Genomic DNA, 25,223 nt, shown 5'->3' with positions numbered 1-25,223 from the left:
ACAAAAAAAACACAGTAAGAGTAAACATTCCTAAGTACTCAAGAAAATGGCTCCGCTAAGCGACTATATCAGAATCTTGATAAAAGCATTAAATATCACTTTTCTTCTTTTTGTCTGCACTGTAACAGAATTTGTACATACCTGTGCTGAGAGGAGAACAAATTTCTTTGGAGGTAACATGTGCTGCTGTACAACAACTGGTGAGTCAGTTATTGGAATATGATCCTTATTTAAGGGTGTAATTATCTTATCTACTTTCAATTCATCTATTGCTGAAAGAGCCCAGGAATGACCATCAACACGGGTTATCATCTACATTAAAAACAACAACAACAACAACAAAAACTTTGAGTATGTTCTATTGAAGTTACATAAATAAAAGCATCTAAAAAGAAGAAAACAGTTAACTGATAAATAAATGCAGATTTTTAAAAATTAATAATACATTAACAGGAATACTCTCAAAAGTATGTATTTAATTTTCTACTATCCTAGTCTTTTAATCAGCTATCTTCTATACTAATAAATAATCTTTTCATACTAGAGTCTTTCATAAAGGCTAACTTTTCATAAGATAAATAGTAAATATTTTTCTAGAATTATAATTCTCTCAACCAAAGAATAACTCCCTTTTATCTTTCTAGGATAGATTAGGCTGGTGAGTTCAGTGCTTAAATTTGCTGACATGCAGATTTTGGTAATCTGAAATTATATTTGTTTTCTGAGCTAAGAGACTGTCTTTCTTTTAAAAAGTATTTTAGTCCTCTAAAATATTTTATACTAAAAATTTTGGCTGAGTGTCATGATTCACGCCTATAATTCCAGCTCTTTGCGAGGTCAAGGTGGGAGGACTGCTTGAATCTGTGAGCTCGGGACTAGTCTTGGCAACATAGCAAGACATCATCTCTATAAAAATTTAAAAATTAGCAAATTAGCTGGGCCTGGTGGCATGTGCCTATAATCCCACCTATTTCAGAGGCTGAGGAGGGAGGATTGCTTGAGTTCAGGAATTTGAGGCTGTGGTGAGCTGGCTCAAACAGAAAAACAAAACAAAACAAAAAAATGGCCAAGCTCAGTGGCTCACACTTATAATCCCAGCACTTTCAGAGGTTGAGGTGGGAGGATTGCTTGAGCTCAGAAGTTCAAGACCAGCCTGGGCAACATAGGGAGACCTCATCTCTACAAAAAAAAATTAAAAATTAACCAGGTGTGGTGGTACATGCCTGTAATCCAAGCTACTAGGCGGCAGAGGTGGGTAGATGGCCTGAACCCAGGAGGTCAAAGCTGCAATGAGTTGTGATCGTGCCACTGCACTCCAGCCTGGGTGACAGAGTGAGACTCTAAATCAAAAAAAAAAAAAAAAAAAGAAGAAGAAGAAGAAGAATGCTAACTATTCCTAATATATTTCCTAATATTATATAATACTCAGTCAATATAATATATCCCTATTATCCCAATGCCTTTATAGCTATTTTTGGAAAACTAGAATTTGATCAAAGTTCATACACTATATTTGGTGGATTTTTAAACAATGAAAGTCCACATTTGTCTGAGAACAACAAAAGTATTATATAAATGATATGACATATATGATTTGCGTTTTTAAAAAGTAAACATATATTGAGTGCTTCCTAAAGTACCAGGCAGTGTTCTGAGTGTTTTAAACACATGAACTCATTTAATCCCATAGTTCTAGAGGTACATATTATAATAGATAAGGAAATAGAGGGTCAAACACATATTCACAGCTTTGAAGAGGTAGAGCCAGAATTTAAACCTGTAACCCCATCACAATACTGCATCTCAATCAAGATAAGGTTTGTATCTGAATCCTCACAGTTTATTACAGCACATGGCTCGGAGTATGTGCTCAGTAAAATTCAAAGAACAAAGGAAATAACAAAAAAGGCACTCTTTACTTCCTTACAGACCTGCTGTCCCTACCACCCCAGCTCCTTAAGTTGTGCCAGAAACTTCAGAGTTCATGCAAACCATACTCCCATCTCTGGGAGTTAAGTTTTTCCTCTTCCCATTTACACACACCTTTTTCTTCTCTCTTTAACTGGAAGAGTTCAAGTTTGAGAAGCACCAGAAAGCAGTTAATGACAGCTAGAAACAAAATGTCTGTAAAGAAATGGCTCTAAAGGGAGTGTATCAGGCTGGACTCGGTGGCTCAGCCTGTAATCCCAGCACTTTGGGAGGCCGAGGTGAGTGGATTGCCTGAACCCGTGGGTTTGAGACCCGCCTGGGCAACTTGACGAGACCTCATCTCTACAACAAATCAAAAATTAGCCAGGCGTGGTAGCATGCGCCTGTGGTTCCAGCTACTTGGAAGGCTGAGGTGGGGGAACTGCCAGAGTCCAGCAAGTCGAGGCTGCAGTGGCCAGGAGTGGCCATTGCATCCCAGTCTGGGTGACAGAGTGAGACTCCAGCTCAAAAAACAAAAGAGTGTATCAAACATTTACACCCCAGTGGGGATTGGTTTATCTGGTTTGGTCAGCAGCTTTCAGTGGCCTTGTAGGACTATCTAGGACAGATGAAGGTGGGCAGAGGACACCAAGGAAGGAGAGATGACCTTCCCTCAGCTTCTCATGGGTTAGGGATGAGGATGGGCAACGTGGTGGGGATGCCCAGTGAGTAGTTTCAGAGCAGCCTAGCTCCTTGCCCAGAAAGACTACATATGGCTTCATGAAGTATGTGGTAATTCTTGCTTTTAAAACTCAACTGTGGCCGGGCTCGGTGGCTCAGCCTGTAATCCCGTGCCTTTGGGAGGCTGAGGTGAGTGGATTGCCTGAGCCCGTGTGTTCGAGACCCGCCTGGGCAGCAAGACCTCATCTCTACAATAAATAAAAAAATCAGCCGGGCATGGTAGCACATGCCTGTAATTCTGGCTACTTGGAAGGCTGAGGCGGAAGGATTGCCGGAGCCCAGCAGGTCGAGGCTGTGGTGGCCGGGAGCGGCCACTGCACTCCAGTCTGGGCGACAGAGTGAGACTCCAACTCAAAAAACAAAAAAACCCCTCAACTGTGTGTTTATATGTAAGCATTTGTATATGAAGGGAAGAAAGAAAAATGAAATGGGAAAAATGTTGGTAATTCTCTCATGCAGGGTTCAATTTACTTTTCAAACTGTGTATGTTTGAAAGTTTCTATAATTTAGCTGGGCTCTGTGGCTCAGCCTGTAATCCTGCGCCTTTGGGAGGCTGAGGTGAGTGGATTGCCTGAGCCCGCGGGTTCGAGACCCGCCTAGGCAGGCGAGACCTCATCTCTACAATAAACCCACAAATTAGCCGGGCATGGTAGCGCGTGCCTGTAGTTCCAGCGACTCGGAAGGATGAGACGGAAGGATCGCCGGAGCCCAGCAGGCGAGGCTGCAGTGGCCAGGAGCGGCCACTGCACTCCAGTCTGGACAACAGAATGAAACTCCAACTCAAAAAAAAATTAAAATAAAAAAAAAGTTTCTATAATTTAAATTTTTTCTTAATTTAAGCAAAATTACAAAAAGATTAGTATAAAATTCTAAGTCATAGCTATAATGAATGTACTTGTAATTAAATAACTATAAAACCCAATATACCTGTATTTGAAAGAGAAAGATCATTTCACGAAAGATACATATATTTTCACATACATTATAGAAAACATTCTATAAGGGTTCCAATGTTTTCTTTAAAGATGTTTTTATGACTACCATAATAACTTCTAATCTGACAGACGAAAAACAAAGAATTAACAGGATGTTTCTTTTCAATATGATTTTGAATTATATAATTAGAAGAAAACAACAATAAATCAGAAGATAAAATTTCTTATCACATTACTCTTAATTTAAAATTACATTAAAGTTTCTTTAGCATTCTCAGGATAGTCAGGGTGCAGTGGTAATCCTAGCACTTTGAGAGATGAAAGTGAGAGGACTGCCTGAGCACAGGGGTTCGAGACCAACCTGAACCTGGCAAGAACTCTCTATAACAAATCAAAAAATTAGCTAGGTATGGTGGCGCTTTTCCATAGTACCAGTTACTTTGAAGGCTGAGGCAGAAGAACTGACTGAGTCCAGCAGGTCAAGGCTGTGATAGCCATGAGTGTGTCACTGCATTACTCCAGCCTGGGCAGGTGACAGAGTAAGATTCTGACTTAAAAAAAAAAAAAATCATCAGGAAAACTTACCTGGGTTTCCATCATTGGCTTTTGGAAAGGAAAAGTATCATGGTTGACACACCATAAAATGTCATTGTCCTCATTTTCTGAGGCTGCCATGAGTAAAATACCTAAAAGTTTAATACATAAAATCTTAATATATTATGGCAAATAATATGCATCCCCAATAACCTTAATAATTACTATCAACATTAATATACACAAAGAATATGAATCTTTATAAGCAAACAATTTATAAAATAAATAAAGCCAGGCTTGTAATCCTGCGCCTTTGGGAGCCTGAGGTGAGTGGATTGCCTGAGCCCGCAGGTTCGAGACCCGCCTGGGCAGGCGAGACCTCATCTCTACAATAAATCAAAAAATTAGCCGGGTGTGGTAGCGTGTGCCTGTAATTCTGGCTACTCGGAAGGCTGAGGCGGAAGGATCACCGGAGCCCAGCAGGTCAAGGCTGCGGTGGCCGGGAGCGGCCACTGCATTCCAGTCTGGGTAACAGAGTGAGACTCCAACTCAAAAAAAAAAAAAAGATAAATTCCCTTAAAGAACATACAATTATTGGTAGGGTAGTCATTAAGTGTTCTCAATCTTACACTATTTCAGGTAAACATTTTTTTTTACATTTTAGCATTTGTAAATTTAAGATATATCTTGCATTCAATGAGTTTATCAATTTAATTATTAACTTCATAAAAACTTAATTAGTACATAAAAAAATGCTGTGATTTACAATCAGTGATAGTTAATATTCAATGAAACAGATGCTATGTACTGGTTAATTCTACGAATAAAAATGAAGATGCCAGTGGAGCAGCGGAGATAAATATAATATGAAAGCAATTATTTCAATAAAACTGGCTGATATTGCATTTTGGTTCTCTAATACACTCTCCTATGCTCAATTCTAGCACTTCCTGCTGATTTACTTCCTTTACACTGACTTTAGTAGTACCAGTATTTAGTCCATTGGATGGTTTAAGTGCAGGGACCAGGGCTTGTGAAAAATTAGTTTATATTAAGGTGGCAGAAGATGTTTCTTAAATTTTAGCATATGGAAATTTGAAAAACTACAATTTGATTACATCATACACAAAATTAAAACCACAGTATTTCTTCTGAATACACTTCTAGCTTTAAAATGTGTAAAAGCATTTTTAAAAGTTTTGAAATAAATTTATCAAAATAAGTGCAAGACTTGTATACTGTACAAACATCACTGAAATAAATTAGGGTCTATGTAAATGGAAAGATATCCCATATTCATGGATTTCAAGACTTAATACAGTTAATACAATCATATTCCCTAAATCTACAGATTTGACTATCAAAATCCCACCTTGGCCTGGCACAGTGGCTCAAGTCTGTAATCCTAGCACTTTGGAAGGCAAGGTAAGGGGATTGCCTGAGCCCACGGGTTCAAGAACAGCCTGGGCAACTTGGTGAGACCTAACCTTTACAATAAATAAAAAAATTAGCCAGGCACGATAGTGCATGCCTGTAGTTCCGGCTACTTGGAAGGCTGAGGCAGAAGGATCACCAGAGCCCAGCAGGTTAACACTGGGGTGGCCATGAGCATGCCACTACACTCCAGTCTGTGCGATGGAGAGAGACTCCAACTCAGGGGAAAAAAAAAAAAAATCCCACCTCTTTTTTTCTGTTTTACAGAAATTAAAAAGCTTATTCTAAAATTCATATGGAAATTCAAGAGATTCAGAGTAACCAAAATCATCTTTAAAAAAGATCAAATTCAAAGAGTCACACTTACCAATTTCAAAGCTTATTACAAAGCAACAGTAATCAAGACTGTGTGTTACTGGCATAAGGATAGACATACAGACCAAAGGAAAAGAACCGAGAATTCAGAACCACAGATTCATGGGCAATTCATTTGAGACAATGGCACAAAAACAATTTAATGGGGGAAAGAAGTCTTTTCAATACACAATACTTAGATAACTGTATACACACATACAAAACAATGAGGTCAGACTCCACCTCATGCTATATACAAAAATTACTCAAAACATAAAAATTCTAAACATGAAGGTAAAAACTATAAAGTTCATAGAGAAAAAGAGCAAGCCAGGTGCAGTGGCTCATGCCTGTAATCCCAACAACTTTGGAGGCAAAGGCAAGAGGACTGCCTGAACCCAGGGGTTCAAGACCAGACTGGGCAACTTGGCAAGACCTCATCTCTACAATATACAAAAAAATTAGCTGGGCATGATGGCGTGCACCATTGGTTATAGCTACTTGGAAGACTGAGGTGGATGGATCACCTGAGCCCAGCAGTTTGAGGCTGTGGTGGCCATGAGTATGCCACTGCACTCTAGCCTGAGTGATAAAGTGAGACTCAGACACCAAAAAAAAAAAAAAAAAGGTAAATCTTCATGACCTTGGGTTAGGGAATGACTTCTCAGATATGAACTCTAAGAAGCAAAAGTAAAAACTTTTTTGCTTCAAAGAACACTATCAGAAAATGAAAAGACAACCCATAGAAGTGCAGACAATACTTGCAAATTATATATCTGATATATGACTATGTCCAGAGTACATAAAGAACTCTTAAAACAAAGTAATAAAAAGACAACCCAGTTTCTAAAAAGCCAAAGAATATGAAGTTATTTCTCCAAACAAGATGTACAAAAGGCTAAAAAGCATATGAAAAGATGCTAAACATCATTAGTCATCAAAAAAATGTAAATTAAAATCATAATAAGATACCAGTTCACACCCACTAAGAAAGGACATAAAAAGACAGAAAACAATTGTTGACAAGAATGTGGCAAAACTGAAACACTTATAACAGAGAAAAGGATGTAAAATGGTCTAGATGGCTACAACATACTTACTACATAATATAACTATTTCAATTCTAGGTATATATAACTAAAAGAAATAAAAATATGTATCTATACAAAAACTAGTGTTCAAATGTTCACATTGCTAGCATAGCATTATTCCTAATAGCCAAAATGCAGAAACAACCCGAATGTCCACCAAATGATGAAAGGATAATTAAACGTGGTAGTTTTACACACTGAAATATTATTAAGCAATGAAAAGACAAAGTACTAACACATGCTAGCCATGGACAAATGAACTTTGAAAGCATTATGCTAAATAAAAGTCAAGTTGATCATATAGTATATGATTACATTTATATGAAATGTCCAAAATGGGCAAAGTCATAAGAAGGTAGACTAGTGATTTCCCAGGAAATAATTGCCAATGGGTATGAGGTTTCTTTCTCGGGTGATCAAAATATTCTTGAATTAGATAATGGTGAGAGTTGTAAAATTCTGCGAATAAACTAAAAGCCACAGACTGTACAACACTTTGTTATTATTATTATTATTAGCTTTGTTTTTGAAACAGAGACTTGCTCTGCTGCCTAGGCTGGAATGAAGTGGTATACTTACAGCTTACTGCAGTTTTGAACTCCTGGACTCAAGTAATCCTCCTGCCTCAGCCTCCCGAGTAGCTAGGACCACAGGTATGTGCAATCACACCTTGCTAATTTTTTATTTTTAAGTAGAAAGGGGGCCTTGCTGCTGGACATGGTGGCTCATGTCTATAATCCCAACACTTTGAGAGGCCAATGAGGGGGAATGCTTAAGGCCAGGAGTTTGAGACCAGCCTGGGCAACAGAAATCTCATCTCTATTTTAAAAAATAATAATAAATAATAAATTTTTAAAAGGGGGGAGGGTGATGCTTTGCTGCCCAGACTGGTCTCAAACTCCTGGCCTCAAGTGATCCTCCCACTTCAGTCTCCCAAAGGGTTGGAATTACAGGCATGAGTTACCACATCCAGCCTAAACTCTACATTGTAAAAGGATGAACTTTTCAGTATGTAAATTGTATCTTAAAAAAGTTATTATTTTAAAATGTTGTGAAAGGGCATAATAACGTGCATTTAAAAAAATTCTATCTGTAAAGGCAAATTTTGTTTGGATGTAGAAGAGTAAAATATTGCAAGATACATGATATTAGACTAAGTTGGCTAGAATTAAAAAATAAAAACAAAAAAAAAAAGCTGGAAGAGATAGTAAAATAAGCATAGAAAAGACTTTAAAATAATTAGAAAATAAAAACTGGGCCAGGCTTGGTGGCTCAGCCTGTAATCCCAGCACTCTGGGAGGCTGAGGTGAGTGGATTGCCTGAGCCCACGGGTTCGCGACCTGCCTGGGCAACTTGACGAGACCTCATCGCTATAATAAATCAAAAATTAGCTGGGTGTGGTAGCACGCGCCTGTAATTCCAGCTACTTGGAAGGCTGAGGCAGAAGGATCGCCAGAGCCCAGCAGGTCGAGGCTGCGGTGGCCGGGAGTGGCCATTGCACTCCAATCTGGGTGACAGAGTGAGACTCCAACTCAAAAAAAAAAAAAAAACTGGTTTAAACATGCTTTCCCAAAAGGGGTAAAAACATGTACAAATTTTCCATGTTTGGTGTTTAACTAGAGTTTAATTTTTTTAACTTAATTAAGAACTCTAGAGAGTTTGTCATCAAGGTTTTCTATTGTTACATTAAAACCTCTCCATCCAAAAAGACAGTGGCACAGTAAGCATGGTATCAGAAAAGTCATTTGAGTTTTCTTAACTATTCTAAGAGAGATCAGAGGGTCTATTATACAGTATATAACATTGATTTTGACTAGTGAGTTCATATACAAAGCTAATAACATGCTAAAATTAAATAAAAACTAAAAATCACTGTAGTTTTTATATGCACACCAAGCGAAAATGCTCAAAATAATCCAATCTTAGAAGTGACAGTATTTGAGAACTTACCTTTACTATAAAGAGCTTTATGTACTTTTGAAGGCTTTTCCACTGTTGAAGATGCTGAGAATCCAGGAGGTAAGCGGACGTGAACCAGTGTCAGTGTATTAGGCTGTGCAAATGGTTGTCTGAATGGACAAGTGCTGAAATATAACCTCACACCTGATAATGGGGTAAATTTATGGATCAGTAACAGAAAATAAAGGATCCGAAGTACATGTGTAATGAAAGCACTTCCACACAGAAACACAGAACTCTGTTAAAATCATGTATCACTTTCCAGATCGATCCTAAACTACCATCTGAAGTACCAGCTGAAATAGATTTCTTAAGAACATGTCACTTGGAATTGAAAGGCGAATCAACACAGTTCAGCAAAAAGAATTTGCAACAATAAGTTAAGGAAGCCTGTGTTCCAATTCAGGCTCTGTCACCAAATGTAAGCCACTGTATCTCTCAGCTCTGGTTTTATATTTATGGAAGAAGGAGCCAGAATTGGAGGAATCTTCAAATTTTCGAAATGCTTAATTTTATACATGATTAATATGGTTTGATAACTGATGTATAGTAAAAACATATTTCTAATTATAAATTTCCAAATTTGAGGATTACCAAAAGTTGTAACAGCAACAGAAAATATAAAAATAAAAAAAAAATACCTGCATGTGTGACAGCCAATAACTGACAGTCCAGTGATTCGGAATTTTCAATCACTGCTATTTGAACAATTGGCTTAAAAACAGAACGATCAATGGTCCTAAAAGAAAGAAGAAAAACTAAAGTATAAGGAATGTTTTCCATTAGCCTTTTTACATGTCTATGCTAAAATAATTTAAGACTAACTTCTTTCTTTTTTTTTTTTTTTTTTTTTGAGTTGAAGTCTCACTCTGTCACCCAGGCTGGAGTGCAGTGGTACACTCATGGCCACCCTAGTGTCCACCTGCTGGCCTCTAGTGATCCTTCCGCCTCAGTCTCCCAACTAGTTGGAACTATAGGCGCGTGCTACCACACCCAGCTAATTTTTGATTTATTGTAGAGATGAGATCTCTCCAAGTTACCGGGGCTTGTCTTGAACCTGAGGGTTCAGACAATCCACTCGCCTTGGCCTCACAAAGTGCTGGGATTACAGGATGAGCCACCGAGCCAGGCCAAGATTAACTTCTTAGGAAAGTAATGCAATATCAGTAAAAACTGGCAAAATCTCTAGCATGTGTATTGTTTACACTAAAATTGTTCAGAGTAGCCGGGCTCAGTGGCTCTGTAATCCCGCGCCTTGGGAGGCTGAGGCGAGTGGATTGCCAGAGCCCGCGGGTTCAAGACACCCCCTGGGCAACTTGGCGATACCTCATCTCTACAATAAGTCAAAAATTAGCCAGGCATGGTAGCATGCGCCTGTAGTTCCAGCTACTTGGAAGCCTGAGGCAGAAGGATCGCTGGAGCCCAGCAGGTCGAGGCTGCGGTGGCCGGGAGCGGCCACTGCACTCTAGTCTGGGCGACAGAGTGAGACTCCAACTCAAAAAAAAAAATTGTTCAGAGAAATCCTATTTTCAAACAAAGATCATTAAAAAGGCTAAAACCATTGAGTGAATGGTTGGTGGGGAGCAAAGTGCTCTCAGAACATCAATGGATCATTGAAAATATTAATACTAATTTAAAAGGGGGAAAATGGGCCTTTATTATGTAGATATTTGGTGAACACCCTAACCAAGTGCTCAACAGTGGGAAAACCGAGGTTATGTGCCTCCTGATGTAATGAAGTAAGAAATCACTTCACCTATGTAATACTAGCTAAAAAAACTATGAGAACTGAATTATAAAGAAAATGACAAATCCAGAAATTGGGATATTCTATAAATTACTCTCCTGCTTCTCCCTCCCAAATGCCTATGACAAGGTGGCAAGGGGATTGTTCTATATTAAAGAGACTAATAACCAATGCAGTTCATAAGCTCTGATAGTAACTGGAGAAAAATGGAAAGAAAAACAGCTATAAAAGATTTCTGGGGACCAGGTGCAGTGAATTATAAAGAGAATGACAAATCCAGAAATTGGGATATTCTATAAATTACTCTCCTGCTTCTCCCTCCCAAATGCCTATGACAAGGTGGCAAGCACTTTGGGAGGCCAAGGTGAGGACTGTCCGAGCTCATGAGTTCAAGACCAGCCTGGGCAACCTGGCAAGACCTCACTCATCTATACAATAAATTGAAAAATTAGCTAGGCATGGTGGTATGTGACTGTAGTCCCAGATACTTGGAAGGCCTAGGTAGAAGGATCGCCTGAGCCCAGCAGGTTGAGGCTGCAGTAGCCATGAGCATGCCACTGCACTCCAGCCTGGGCGAATGAGTGAGACTCCGACTCAAAAAAAAAAATAAATAAATAAAAAGATTTTTGGGACCATTGGGCAATTTTAATATGAACTATGTAATTAGCAGATAACATCACAAAATTACTGCTAATTTTCTTAGGTGTGATAATCATATTATGGTTATGTAAGAAACCTAAGAGATGGAAGCTGAAGAATTTAAGAAAGTCATGATCTCTTCACCCTACTTTTAAATGGCTCATAAGACAGTGAACAAATGAGACAAAATGTTAACAACTAGTGAATCTAAATAAAGAATATATCATTTTTTTTTGAGTAGGAGTCTCACTCCGTTGCCTAGGCTGGAGTACATGCTCACTGCCACCCCAGCATCAACCTGCAGGCAATCGTTCTGCCTCAGACATCCAAGTAGCTGGGAACACATGTGGGCACTACCACGTCTGGATAATTTTTTTTTTTTTTGGATATATTGTAGAGACAAGTTCTCACCATGTTGCCCAGGCTGGTCTCAAATCCATGGGCTCAGGCAATCCTCTTGCCTCGGCCTCCCCGTGCTGGGATTACAGGCTTGAGCCACTATGCCTGGCCAAGGATATATCACTTTTAATACTGTTCTTTAAATTTTTCTGTGGATTTGAAAAATTTCCAAAGGAAAATTGGGGGAGAAAATCAGGAATCCTGTTTTCAGTTGTCTGTCTTCAGACTTTTTTTGTCACTGAAGAGCAAAATTAAAGAATCTTAATTTTTCACTGTGATATCTGATTGTATTAAACATCTAGGCACATAAACAACAAAAGTTGAAAATATGAGGCTTTCAGTTGAGGACTTCATTGAAGAGAATGTATGCAGCTGACCAAGGTAGTTGGGATATATGCAAATAGCAGTGCAGAGTGTCCCAAGATTTGGCTTCTGAGTTGGGTTCCGGCACTTTATTTAGGAGTTCGGCCTCAAATTAATCATAACATCCCTTAGTTCCAGTTTCCTTACGAATAAATGAGAATATTACATTTGTGAAATTCTGTATTTGGCAGTTTTGTCAATAATCAGACCAACTAAACTTGAATCATGTAGTCCTGTTAAGAGGGTGAATACTTATACGAGGGAGAACTTTGAGACATGCAGCATAACTTCTGAGTCATGACACTTATAACGCTTGTTAAAAAATTATACAAAGCTTAAAGTTCTAAGGAAAAACACAAGTCATACTTTATACTAAAAAAAAAATCTGCCTATGTTTCAAATCATCAAATATAAGAAAACAAAAGCACCGGGCACAGTGACTGTAATCCCAGAACTTTGGGAGGCAGAGGCGAGGATTGTCTGGGCAGAAGTTTGAGACCAGCCTGGGCAACATGGCGAGACATGATCTCTATAGTAAATAAAAATTAGCTGGGTGTGGTAGCCTGTAGTTCCAGCCACTTGGTAGGTAGACTGAAGTGGAAGGATCACCTGAGACCAGCAGGTAGAGGCTGTAGTGACCATGAGCATGCCACTGTACTCCAGCCTGGGCAACACAGTGGGACTCTGACTCAAAAAACCCAAAAGTGTCTCCAGCAACTGTGCTTCAAAACTGTGCTTCAAAACATAGAGCACCATCTCTTCAACATTCCTTATCTTTTAGAGACATTTTGAAAGAATAATGTAATTTTATGCATATAAATAGTATAATTACAACAACGAATGAAATGGCTGACAATAAATTACATATTACCTAGCAATGTTACCAGCAGCAGAGACAATAGCATTCTGTGAAACTGAGGCAACTCTGCTCATTCCTTGTCCATCATGGCCCAAATCATAAACCTGTGAGTAGAAAATCATTCTCACTTAAAAACGATTATATACTGTACACACATTAATAAATAGACTTTTCCTATTCAGGCATCTTAATATACAATTTAGTACTTAATACATAATACTTAATTTTTGTTACTTAATATAGGTATGAAAACATTCAGCTGTCTGAAATATCATAAAAAGGGGCCCTAAGCTGTGGGTTGGGATTTTATTTTTTTTTAAAGCACACAGTTCACAGGAAAAGTTTAAAAGGGACCGACTCTTCTTCCTTAAAAACAAGAATGTTGGCTGGGCACAGTGGCTCATGTCTGTAATCCCAGCACTTTGGAAGGCCAAGGCAGAAGAATCACTTGAGGCCAGGAGTTCAAGACCAGCCTGGCCAACATAGCGAGACCTCATCTCTATAAACGAAACAAAAAAACAGGACATGTTTTTCTACCCTTAAACGTAGCATAATATTAATACTTACCTGTATTACTCCCTTCTCAGATCGTGTATATAAAATATTCCTAGAATTATCAATTGCAATTTGAACAATAGGATCTAAAAGTAAGACCAAAAAAAGAAAAACAAAACAAAACACCCAAGGATTAACAAAGTGAACACAGTAGCCAATTACAACAAATTACTGAATTAGAACTTTGCACTGGGGGGCTTTCCTCTCCCTTGCCCTGTAGTTAAACTCTAGAAATGTGTATAAAGACCAGATCAGGAAGCATTTAGGTCAGGCAACACAAAAAAACCGATGTTAAATGCTATGACTGGGTTAAGAGCACCCTAAATAAGTTATCTGTCCTTAAATGAATTTTATGCAAAACCAAAACAAGCTCTAGATTTCTTCATTCAAAAATATTTAATGCTCAAAGAAAAAAACCTGAAAACAAAGAAAAAATAAAGCAATAATAATATCTAGTGAATATTTACTATATGCTAGAAGCACACAATAATTATAATCGAAACTTCCAATTTAGTTTAATAATTCATTACATAGATAATTAAAAATTCAGATGTTAGTATTTACGTGTATTTATTTCACCATATAACTTTAAAATTACTTCACCTGTCTAAATCTTTCAATTCACTAAACACTCAGATATATCCTTTTTATACCGGAAATTTGTTCAAGACCAGGAAAAACAAGTATATATGAATGTCTATCTCTCTCACATACACTTCATGGTATAAGTATGCAGACCTGCTTTGAACACAAGTTCCCTGATCCTATATTTACAGAAAATATAACTTTAGAATAAAACTTGCACTTTGTTTTATAATCCCTCCCCCTGTAAAAGACTTTATGAACATATAACAAATGCTACTTTATGTGACCAACCATTTAAGATTGAGAATTTCTGAAGAAAATTTTGAGGCAACGATGTGTTAAAAATGTGTTTGATTTCTTAAATGTATTGTTTTCTACTTACCATCTTCTGAGAATGTGAATTGTAGCAAGGAAGGAACAAGGAAAGAAAGTGCACTCTTTGAGTGGTTTATTTTCCTACATCTCTGGCTAAACCAACCTGCTTCTGCCTTAAAGAAAAATATAGAAAAACAGAAAAAAAGACTCATAAAGGTATGTAACTCCTTTGTATTACTACTATATACCCATATTTACAAAAATCTTCAAATCTTCATGAAGTATCAATTACAGATAAAACAAGACATACCATTCAAAATTAACTACTGAGTTTAGTCCATAATTTAAAATATCAGCCAAAATTCTGATAAGGAAAGACTTTTTCTTTTTTGAATTGTCACCCATGCTGGAGTGCAGTGGCACACTCATGGTCACCACAGTCTCAACCTGCTGGGCTCAGGTGATCCTTCCACCTCTGCCCTCCAAGTAGTTGTAACTACAGGTGTGCGCCACTGTACCAGGCTAATTTTTTTATTTATGTAGAGATGAGGTCTCACCAAGTTGCCCAGGCTGGTCTCGAACCCGTAAGCTCAGGCAATCCTCTCACCTTGGCCTCCCAAAGTGCTGGAATTATAGGCATGAGCCACGGCGCCCGGCCAGAAAGACTTTCAAGACATATTGGTAAGTGAAAAGTCAATTGTGAAATAAAACAATCAGTATTCCAAGCAAAAACATATATTTTCAAAAGTGCACTATGTATTTACATATGTGTATACACATACACACAAATAAACACGTATAAGAATATACACACAAATAATAACATACGTATCATGTTCTAAAGGACATTATGTAGAATTGATGATGTGCATGGGTCTGTATTTAAGACAGCCCTGTCTCCCTGGGCCTCTCATAGTACCCCATGCCAGAGCAAACCGTGTCTTCAAACCACTGCCTGGCCTCTATTCCCCTAGGCTGCTGGCACTGAAGCAGATTGCACAGTGCAGAAAAAAAAGTAGAACTGATAATGGCTTTTACTCTAAGGACAGAACTGAGTATTGTAGGCAAGGTGTAGTCATAGAGGATTATAGCTTCAATTGTATGCTTACTACTTTCCATAATAATATATTAATGTCCTTATACAATTATTAAATAATAAAAAACTATATTTCTTTACTCCACCAAGAAAGAGGAAAAAAATGTTTATAAATGTCAGACTTACTTGGTAGGCTACTTCATATAAACAGCCATCCTTTCCAGCTAAGAAAATTCTGCCATTATCAGTAGAAGTTATTGTTAAAAGGTAAGTATTATCAGTGGGAAGTGAATATAAAGGATCAGGAAGTAGCTGCATTCCACCAGACATACTGTCGTTAAGAATTCCAGAACCTATTTTTTTTTTAAAGAAAGAAGACATACGTCAGTTTATTAGGTTTTTTACAGTTTAAAACAATCTGCATTATCTTCAGAACTGCTATTCTTACTGTATTTTTGTTGACCACTGACACAGTCAAAAGCTCCCATAACATACATTTTTAAATTTCTATAAAAAGTCTGGTACAAACTATTTGATAACTCAAATTAAATAGAACAAGGGAGGAAAGGGGGGGAGTGGTAGGGGAAGTGAGAAATGTAGTAAAACATCAAACAAAAAACTAATCCAAATTATTAAGTTTTGGAAAAGAGCCTAAGGACTTGGTAATAGTAATCAATAATTTGGTGGGAATGACAGTAGTTGAAATCTGACTGGGGGAGGCACACCTCATCAACAGGGGTACCTGCATGATGCATATTTGTATAACCAACCCTGAACTGTATGCCACAATTTGAAAATTAAAAAAAAAAAAGTCAATAATTTGCATCACTGTAATTCAATATTTCACCCATATTAGTTTGTAACTATAATATTAACTGACCAATATATTATTGCCTTAAAAAAATATAACGTAGATTGCCATACCTGTTTGCAAATTAGCATAGCTAAGTCCAAGAATTACTATATCTACAGGGGTTGCCAAAACCAGGAGGTGTCGCACGTGAGGTTGAAAGATGCCTAGGGTAAAGTAGACACAGGGTAGGCATTATTTTCAGAAAAACATCAAGCATCTAAGCATAAACAGAATGTGGTTTTACTACTATTAAAATGTGTTACTGATTACATAGTATATGAAAAGTCTGAATCCAGTTCACTAAATTCTGATGCTAAAATTATTTATGTAAATAGCAAGAGGAAAAAACCACCTTAGAAAACAATCACTTTAGTACTTAATGTTATTTAAAAGCAGGGTTATATTACAAAATAGTTTAGGTTTATTAAAATATAGAGACTTGAATGTGTATATCCATGATCACAACAGCATTATTCATGATAGTGAAAAGGTGAAAGCAATCCAAGTTTCCATCAAGAGATCGACAAATAAATGTGGTATATCCATACAAGGGAAGGTTATTGAGCCTTAAAAAAGAAGGAAATTCTGACACACACTAAAACATGGGTAAACTTTGAGGACAAACGCTAAATGAAATGACTCAGACAAAATATGACAAATACAATACTATAATATTCTATTTATACAAGGAAATAGAGATAAACTCATAGAGACAAAAAAGTAGGGATCTCACTCTGTAGCCCAGGTTGAAGTGCAGTGGCATGAGCATGTCTCACCACAGTCTCAACCTGCTGGGCTCATGCAATCCTTCTATTTCTTTTTTTTTTTTTTTTGAGTTGAGTCGCACTCTGTCGCCCAGACTGGAGTGCAGTGGCCACTCCCGGCCACCACAGCCTCAACTGCTGGGCTCCGGCGATCCTTCTGCCTCAGCCTTCCAGGTAGCCGGAATTAAAGGCACGCGCTACCACGCCCGGCTAATTTTTAAAATTTTATTGTAGAGATGAGGTCTCGCCTGCCCAGGCGGGTCTCAAACCCATAGGCTCAGGCAATCCACTCACCTCAGCCTCCCAAAGGCGTGGGATTACAGGCTGAGCCACTGAGCCCGGCAATCCTTCTATTTCAGTCTCCGAGTAGCTGGGAGTACAAGTGTGTGCCACCACTCTTGGCTAATTTTTTGTAGAGATGAGACCTTGCTATGTTGCTCAGTTGGTCTCAATCTCCTGGATTCAAGCGATCCTCCCACCTTAGTCATCCAAAGTGCTTAGATTATAGGTGTGGGTCACTGCACCCAGCCTTATTCTTATTTCTTACCAGTTTTTGGTTTCACAAGTCCCACAGCAAGAATAGTCTCGCTAAGTCCATCAAAATAGGCAAGGTCTCCACTGTCAATAAACGAAGGAAAAGAAACAAGTTATACATATAATGAAGACAAAGTCTTATCTTACGATACTTTTTATTAGTTAAATAAATGTTGATAAGGAATATAATGAAAAAATAAACCAGCAAACAAAACTGTTTTAGTCCCAAGACCCAGGGACATAGGCCTGCCTAAGGCTAGTATGAACCAAAAGATAGGGAAATACAAAGATAAGGAATGCTGCTCTGTTCCACACATTCCTTAACTGGGTTGCAAGCATCAAGTAACATCAGTCTATTGCTGGGACAAGAACATGAGTGTGGAGAAAAGATCCTCAGAAGGATGGGATCACAAGTAAAGACTAAGGCTTAGGGTAAAACAGGAACACTGAGGAAAAAATCTCCAGGAACCCAATGTGTACCCTAACCACAAGGTAATAAAGGCATTTGAAACCTGCAATACTTGGAGGGCAACTACTGCAATAACAAAACATAAACTCAGTCTAACTCCTGACAAGGAAAAAGTCAACTCCCCCTACAAAAAAGACTGACCTGTTATACCTTTGCAAGAAAAAAAGATATGCCCATTTCTAAGAATAAATGCTACTTACTACAGCATATACTATATCCTACACACAATGTCTGGCTTTATTTTTTCAATAAAAAATTATGAGATACAAAAAAGCAAGAACACCCCCCCATCAAGAAACAAACTAATCAAAAGAATCAGACTTAGCTATGAATCCAAACTATCAGAGAAGGAATTTAAAATAACTATGATCAATTGTTAATGGATAAAATGCATAACTAAGTAAAGAATTCCAGCAGAGAGATAAAAATTATAAGAAAGAAGCTAGTGAAAATGTTAGAAATAAAAAGAACAGGGTGGACACAGTGGCTCATGCCTGTGATCCCAGTGCTCTGGGTGGCCAAGGCAGGAAGATCACTTGAGGCTAGGAGTTTGAGACCTGGGCAACATAGTGATACCCTGTCTCTACAAAACAATTTTTTAAAAAATTAGCTGGAGCCCAACATGGTGGCACGTGCCTGTAGTACAGTTCCAGCTACTTAGAAGGCTGAGGCATAAGGATCACCTGAACTCGGCAGGTCGAGGATACAGTGACTGTGAGCATGCCACTGCACTCCAGCATGGGCGACAGAGTGAGACTGACTCAAAAAAAAAAAAAAAAAAATTAGTTGGATGTGGTGGCATGCTCAAGGACTGCTTGAGCACAGGAGTTTGAGGTTGCAGGGACCTATGATCACACTGCATATTCCAGCCTGACAACAGAGCAAGACCCTGTCTCTTAAAACAAACAAACAAACAAACAAACAAATCCACAAGAATATCTTGAAAGGACTCATCAGTAGATTTGACCAATAGAAAGTGTTCAAACTGAAACTAAGAAAAAAAGAGTAGAAAAACAAAAACAAAACAGCATTCAAAATCAATTAGATAACAATGAACAGTGTAACATTATAACAGAAATCTCAGAAGAGACAGAATAGGGCAGAACAAATACTTAAAGATAATGACTAAAAACTTCACCAAAAATAATGAAAGATGTCAAATCGAAGATTTAAGAAGCTCAGAAGGCCAGGCATGGTGGTCCATGCCCACAATCCCAGCATTTTGGGAGGCAGAGATGAGAGAAACGCCTGAGCCTGTGGGTTCGAGACCAATCTGGACAACTGGGCAAGACCTCATCTCTACAATACATTAAAAAATTAGCCAGGCATAGTTCCAGCTACTTGGAAGGCGGAGGCGGAAGGATCACCTGAGCCCAGTAGGTTGAGGCTGTGGTGGCCGGGAGCATGCCACTGCCCTCTAGCCTGGGTGACAGAGACTCTAACTCAAAAAAAAAAAAAAGAGACCCACCTGGGCAACTTGGTAAGACCTCATCTCTACAATAAAAAAATCAAAAATTAGCCGGGCATGGTAGCGCACGCCTGTGGTTCCAGCTACTTGGAAGGCTGAGGTGGAAGGATTGCCGGAGCCCAGTAGGTCGAGGCTGCGGTGGCCGGGAGTGGCCACTGCACTCTAGTCTGGGCAACAGAGTGAGACTTCAACTCAAAAAAAAAAAACGAAGCTCAGATAACACCAAGCAAGATAATACCATGAAAAAAATATGATCCATACTTTGAAGAAAAATTCTAGTCATCATGAGAAGAAAATACCTCAGTGGCAATTTATGGGGATTGGAATTCCCTATTCTCCTATGTCATGGCATTACATAGGTTCCTTTTATACTGGCACAGCCTTTTAAAACTAAGATCCAATAATGAGAAAGTCTGGGGTTAGGGAACAATGAAATGACCAAGATTACATCTGTGTCATCCAAATGGAATTAGGATTTGTCATAGAAAGCTAACTGAATAATTGAAACAAAGTCTAAAGTTTTTATAGAATTGAATTTTGGACTGAAGATTTATACTCAGTACTAGCGCATTGATTTTTTCCTTCAATAAGCAAATTCTTCAAATAATTAAAAAAAAAATAAGTTGCAGTTTGAACACACAGTGCTATAGGTCGAATGTTTTGTGTTCTCCCAAAATTCAGGTTTAAGTCTTACTCCAAACGTGGTAGTATGTACAGCTGTTGCCTCTAGGAGGTGATAAAGTTATGAAGGTGGACACAAAAGGAATGAGATTAGATTAGTGCCCTTATAAAGGAGCCCCAGAGCCAGGCATGGTGGCTCATGCCTATCCCAGCACTTTGGGAGGAGGCAAGAGGATTGCCCAAGTCAGGGGTAAGACCAGACGGGACAACTTGGCAAGACCTTGTCTCTACAATAAATTTGAAAAAAAATGAGCCAGGTGTGGTAGTGCACACCTGTGGTTCCAGCTTTTGGATGTCTAAGGCGTAAGGATCACCTGCGCCCAGCAGGTGGAAACTACAGTGGCTGTGAGCATGCCACTGCATTCCAGCCAGGGCGACAGAGACTTCCAACGTAAAAAAGATTAAAGGGGCCCCAAAGAATTTCATCACCCCTTCTGTGACATAAGGACAGAGTGAAAAGATGGCCATCTATGAACATGTAAGTGGGTCCTCACCAGTCCTTGATCTCGGACTTCCAGCCTCCAGAATTGTGAGAAATAAATTTCTGTTGTTTATAAGCTATGGTATTCTGTCATAACAGTTCAAACTGACTAATACACACAGTAAGGTTGGCCTGTTCATTCCAGGAACCACATTTGTCTCATTCGCTACTGTACCTACCACAAGAACAGTGCCAGATACATGATAAGATCAATAAATATTTGTCAAAAGAGTGTGAATATGCTAGATGTTAAAGGAAACATAAAAAATGTCACTAGCCGGGCTCGATGGCTCAGCCTGTAATCCCGCGCCTTTGGGAGGCTGAGGTGAGCGGATTGCCTAAGCCCACGCCTAGGCAGTGAGACTTCATCTTTACAATAAATCAAAAAATCAGTGGGGCGTGGTAGCGCATGCCTGTAATTCCGGCTACTTGGAAGGCTGAGGCGGAAGGATCGCCGGAGCCCAGCAGGTCGAGGCTGCGGTGGCCGGGAGCGGCCACTGCACTACAGTCTGGGCGACAGAGTGAGACTCCAACTCAAAAAAAAAAAGAAAAGAATTATTTTCCCATTTCTCTGTTATGTAATATTTTATATTAGGTTCTCTTGCAGAAATACATACCTAAACAAAAAGGTCCTACTTTTTAGTATAAAAATAAATACATATGATAATGTAAAAACTGGGGGACATTCAGGGTACATGAAAAAGATCACAACCACATATCACTACTATAAGTATAACATTTTAACAATAGAAATAGCTATGAAAGACTTCTCCTAAAAAAGGGGGCGCTGGGCTCGGTGGCTCATGCCTATAATCCCAGCACTTTGGGATGTTGAGGTGAGAGGATTGCCTGAGCCTAGGGGTTTGAGACCAGCCCGCGCAACTTGGCAAGACCTCATCTCTACAATAAATTTTAAAAAATTAGCCAGGCGTGGTGGCACATGCCTGTAGTTCCAGCTACCTGGAAGGCTAAGGTGGAAGGATCACCTGAGCCCAGGGGGTCGAGACTACAGTGGCCGTGAGTGTGCCACTGCACTCCAACCTGGGTTACAGAGTGAGACTCCAACTCAAAAAAAAAAGGTTTCATCTACAAGTTGTCATTTAGTTTCAATTCTGATTTGATGACACAGTGTTTTTTAATGCATGTGTACTCCTTCTTACAAAATATTGACTCTTGGGCCTCACTCAGAACTAGTAAAACAGAATCCATTTTTTTTCTGGCTTGGAGTCTTACTCTATAACCCAGGTTAGAGTGCAGTGGCACACTCACAGTCACCCCAGCGTCGACCAGCTTGACTCAGGTGATCCTTCCACCTCAGCCTTCCAAGTATTGCTAAAACTACAGGTGTGCGCTACCACACCCAGCTAATTTTTTGATTTACTGTAGAGATGAGGCTTCGCCAAGTTGCCCAGGCTGATCTTGAATCCCTGGTTTCCGCTGGCCTCAGCCTCCCAAAGTGCTGAGATTATGGGCTTGAGCTACTGCACCCAGCCTTAGAACCCACATGTCTATGTGTATATATGTATACGTGTGTGGTTTTTTTTTTTAGAAAGCAGGATTTATTGAGAGGACAGAAAAGCTCCCACAGTGGGAGGGAACCCGAAGGGGTTGACAGAACTCATATTTTAATGCCCATAGATGATTGGTGCAAATTGAGAAGCAGTGACCCAAATGTCAGATGAATGAAAGACAAACCAAGCAGCTTCTAATGAGTAGAACACTAGCTGCAATAAAGATTATGCAAATTCTAACCCACTAAAGTGAACCAGCCTTAAAAGCATACCCATCCTCATAGTTCCACATGAATATGTCACTGTCAATTGTGAGCCAAGCTCTGCTGATAGCAGGGAACACACCCATCATGCAGTTACACTGCATATCTGAGGTAGTGAAGATGTAAGGTAGAAAGAGTTCAATTTCGTTTTTCTTAAATGCATTTCAATAGCTTTTGACACAAAATTTATGATTTAAAAAATCACAATCTGTCTACTCATTAATAAAAAGAGCAAAGTACCAATGTACTTAAACATAAATTAAATAAAACCCTTAAATGAACTCATATACAAATAGTCTAAGCATAAAACAAGAATTGTAATAATAAAGTATCAATTTTAACATCTTTCAAATAGTCAAGTACAAAGTAATAGGATACGCCCAAACTGTTCAACAAGTTCAGGTGGGAGAGGAACTCTTCGGATGGAACTGATCTCTGGAAGGTTGGGTACAGACAGCAAACCCGGTCCTTGTAGAGGATAATCCATATCTGACATGCCAGAAACAGTGGGATTATCTACAAAATAAAATGAAGCATTTATTTACAATAATAATGTACTGCTCATCAACTGGGCATAATTGTGTCTGGTTTTATTTTATTTTATTTTTATATTTTTATATTTATTTTATTTTATTTTTTGAGTCGGTGTCTCACTTTGTCGCCCAGGCTGGAATGCAGTGGTCCACTCATGGAGATTCTTCTGCCTCAGCCTTCCAAGTAGCTGGAACTACAGGCACCACCATGCCCAACTATATTTTTTATTTATTGTAGTGATGAGGTCTCGTCAAGTTGCCCAGGCTGTTATCGAACAGGCTCAGGCAATTCCATCGCCTCAGCCTCCCAAAGTGTTGGGATTATAGACGTGAGCCACTGCACCCGGTGTGTGCAGTTTTCAAGGTGCAAAGAGAATAGTGTAGTTCTGACCTGACACAAAGTAGACCTGGAACATTCCATTGTTAAGGTGAGGTACAGTTTCGAACCTGAAGGTAAGGTTGTCTTTCACAAAGACATAAGAAAGGAAACATTTAGTTTATTAATTTAGTGTTTTTCTACTACTTTACTAATCTGAAATGTAAAAACATAAAATCACTTTGAGGTTCATAGATAAATAAAAGCAAATAAAATACTGATTGGGGGAAAAACAGTTCATTACCTTTCTCATTTACAAATTAAATAATCCATGCCTTTTCCCTTTAGATTTCTGCCCCAGACCAATAAGACAAATACAAATAATATCACACAAGCAATATCTTATTGGGGAGAAAAACCACAAACTGCTATATAAAGTGCCCTCATTGGGCAACCTTTCTCTAGCTCTAAGACTCTGTTCACTAAGGAAAGAAGTGGGCTGGTCCACTCAGCCTGTCCTTGATCCTGAACAAAGTGTATATTAGACATGACTAATGGCCTAATTAATCTAGGTGCCTTTCCAGACTCTCTAGAGTACAAAGATGTTAAGAAAAAGTGACATATAAAACAGTTTTGGAATGCATTATGGAATTTTAAAAAATACATACAAGTAGAGGAAAAAATACAATTTATACCTTTGTACAGATTACCCAGCTTAAACAATTACCAATAATATGCCCAATTATGTTTCATTTATATCACTGTCCACTCATTCTCCAATGGATTCTTTTTAAAGCAAATCTAGACATCCCATTAAGTTACAAAATATGAGCCGGGCTTGGTGGCTCAGTCTGTAATCCTGTGCCTTTGGGAGGCTGAGGTGAGTGGATTGCCTGAGCCCATGGGTTTGAGACCCGCCTGGGCAACTTGACGAGACCTCATCTATACAATAAATCAAAAATTAGCTGGGTGTGGTAGCGTGTGCCTGTAGTTCCAGCTACTTGGAAGGCTGAGGTGGAAGGATCGCCAGAGCCCAGCAGGTCGAGGCTGCAGTGACGGGAGCGGTCACTGCACTCCAGTCTGGGCGACAGAGTAAGACTCCAACTCAAAAATAAATAAATAAATAAATAAAAATGTATTCTATTCCTTATGTTGAAGTATTATGCTAAAATGTGTCCTGATGTGCTATGTGTGTCATTTAATTTTTTTGAAATTTAATTTATTGTAGAGATGAGAGCTCACCAAGTTGCCTGAACTGGTCTTGAACCCATGGGCTCAGACAATCTCCTCACCTCGCCCTCCCAAAGAGCTGGGATTACAGGCTTGAGCCACAGCACCTGGCCCATGTCTTTTAAACGTCTTACCATTCATTTATTCTTTAGTTTAATATTTTCATTCTTTCTATATGCATGTATCAGTGTATCTGTCAGAGTCACTAAGCTGGTGTTGCTATACTGATTCCATGCCTAACAGCATCAAAAAAATTTTTTTCAGCTTGAGCACAGTGGCTCATACCTGTAATTCCAGCAATTTGGGAGGCGGAGGCAGGAGGTTCACTGGAGGCCAAAAGTTTGAGACCAGCCTGGGAAACATAGCAACGCTCCATCTCTACGAAAAACTCAAAAATATGAGCCAGGCACAGTGGTGTGCACCTGTACTCCCAGCTACTCTGGATGCTGAGAAGAGAGGATCTCTTGAGTCCAGGAGTTTGAGACTGCAGTGAGTTATGATTTTGCTACTGCACTTCAGCCTGGGCAACAGAGCAAGACCATACCTCCAAATAATAATAATAATAATGATAATTTTCCAATTGTAGTAAAATATGTGTAACATGAATTTTACCAGCTTAACCGTTTTAAAGTGTATCCTGCACATTCTTGAGCCTAGATGTTTTCA

General features: G+C 38.9%; 1 protein-coding gene across 2 annotated transcripts in view; it reads right to left on the bottom strand.

Moving 5' to 3' along the window:
- Positions 1–25,223, bottom strand: part of NUP155 (nucleoporin 155) — an 82,669-nt gene that overhangs the window by 55,583 nt on the left and 1,863 nt on the right. For both annotated transcript variants that reach the window (XM_008062365.2, XM_021714642.1), the window contains exons 2-13: positions 22,857–22,994; positions 22,488–22,584; positions 17,619–17,689; positions 16,379–16,471; positions 15,641–15,807; positions 14,486–14,591; positions 13,531–13,604; positions 12,976–13,067; positions 9,598–9,695; positions 8,948–9,100; positions 4,170–4,270; positions 142–312 (exon numbers count right to left, since the gene is read on the bottom strand). In XM_008062365.2, the coding sequence (XP_008060556.1) occupies positions 142–312; positions 4,170–4,270; positions 8,948–9,100; positions 9,598–9,695; positions 12,976–13,067; positions 13,531–13,604; positions 14,486–14,591; positions 15,641–15,807; positions 16,379–16,471; positions 17,619–17,689; positions 22,488–22,584; positions 22,857–22,994 (1,361 nt within the window). The remainder of the gene's footprint in view (positions 1–141; positions 313–4,169; positions 4,271–8,947; positions 9,101–9,597; positions 9,696–12,975; positions 13,068–13,530; positions 13,605–14,485; positions 14,592–15,640; positions 15,808–16,378; positions 16,472–17,618; positions 17,690–22,487; positions 22,585–22,856; positions 22,995–25,223) is intronic.

The sequence above is a fragment of the Carlito syrichta genome, unplaced genomic scaffold (assembly GCF_000164805.1).
Source record: "Carlito syrichta isolate Samal-C Ts95f unplaced genomic scaffold, Tarsius_syrichta-2.0.1 Scaffold305689, whole genome shotgun sequence".
NCBI classification, from domain to species: Eukaryota; Metazoa; Chordata; class Mammalia; order Primates; family Tarsiidae; genus Carlito; species Carlito syrichta.
This window is presented reverse-complemented; position numbering and strand designations above follow the sequence as displayed.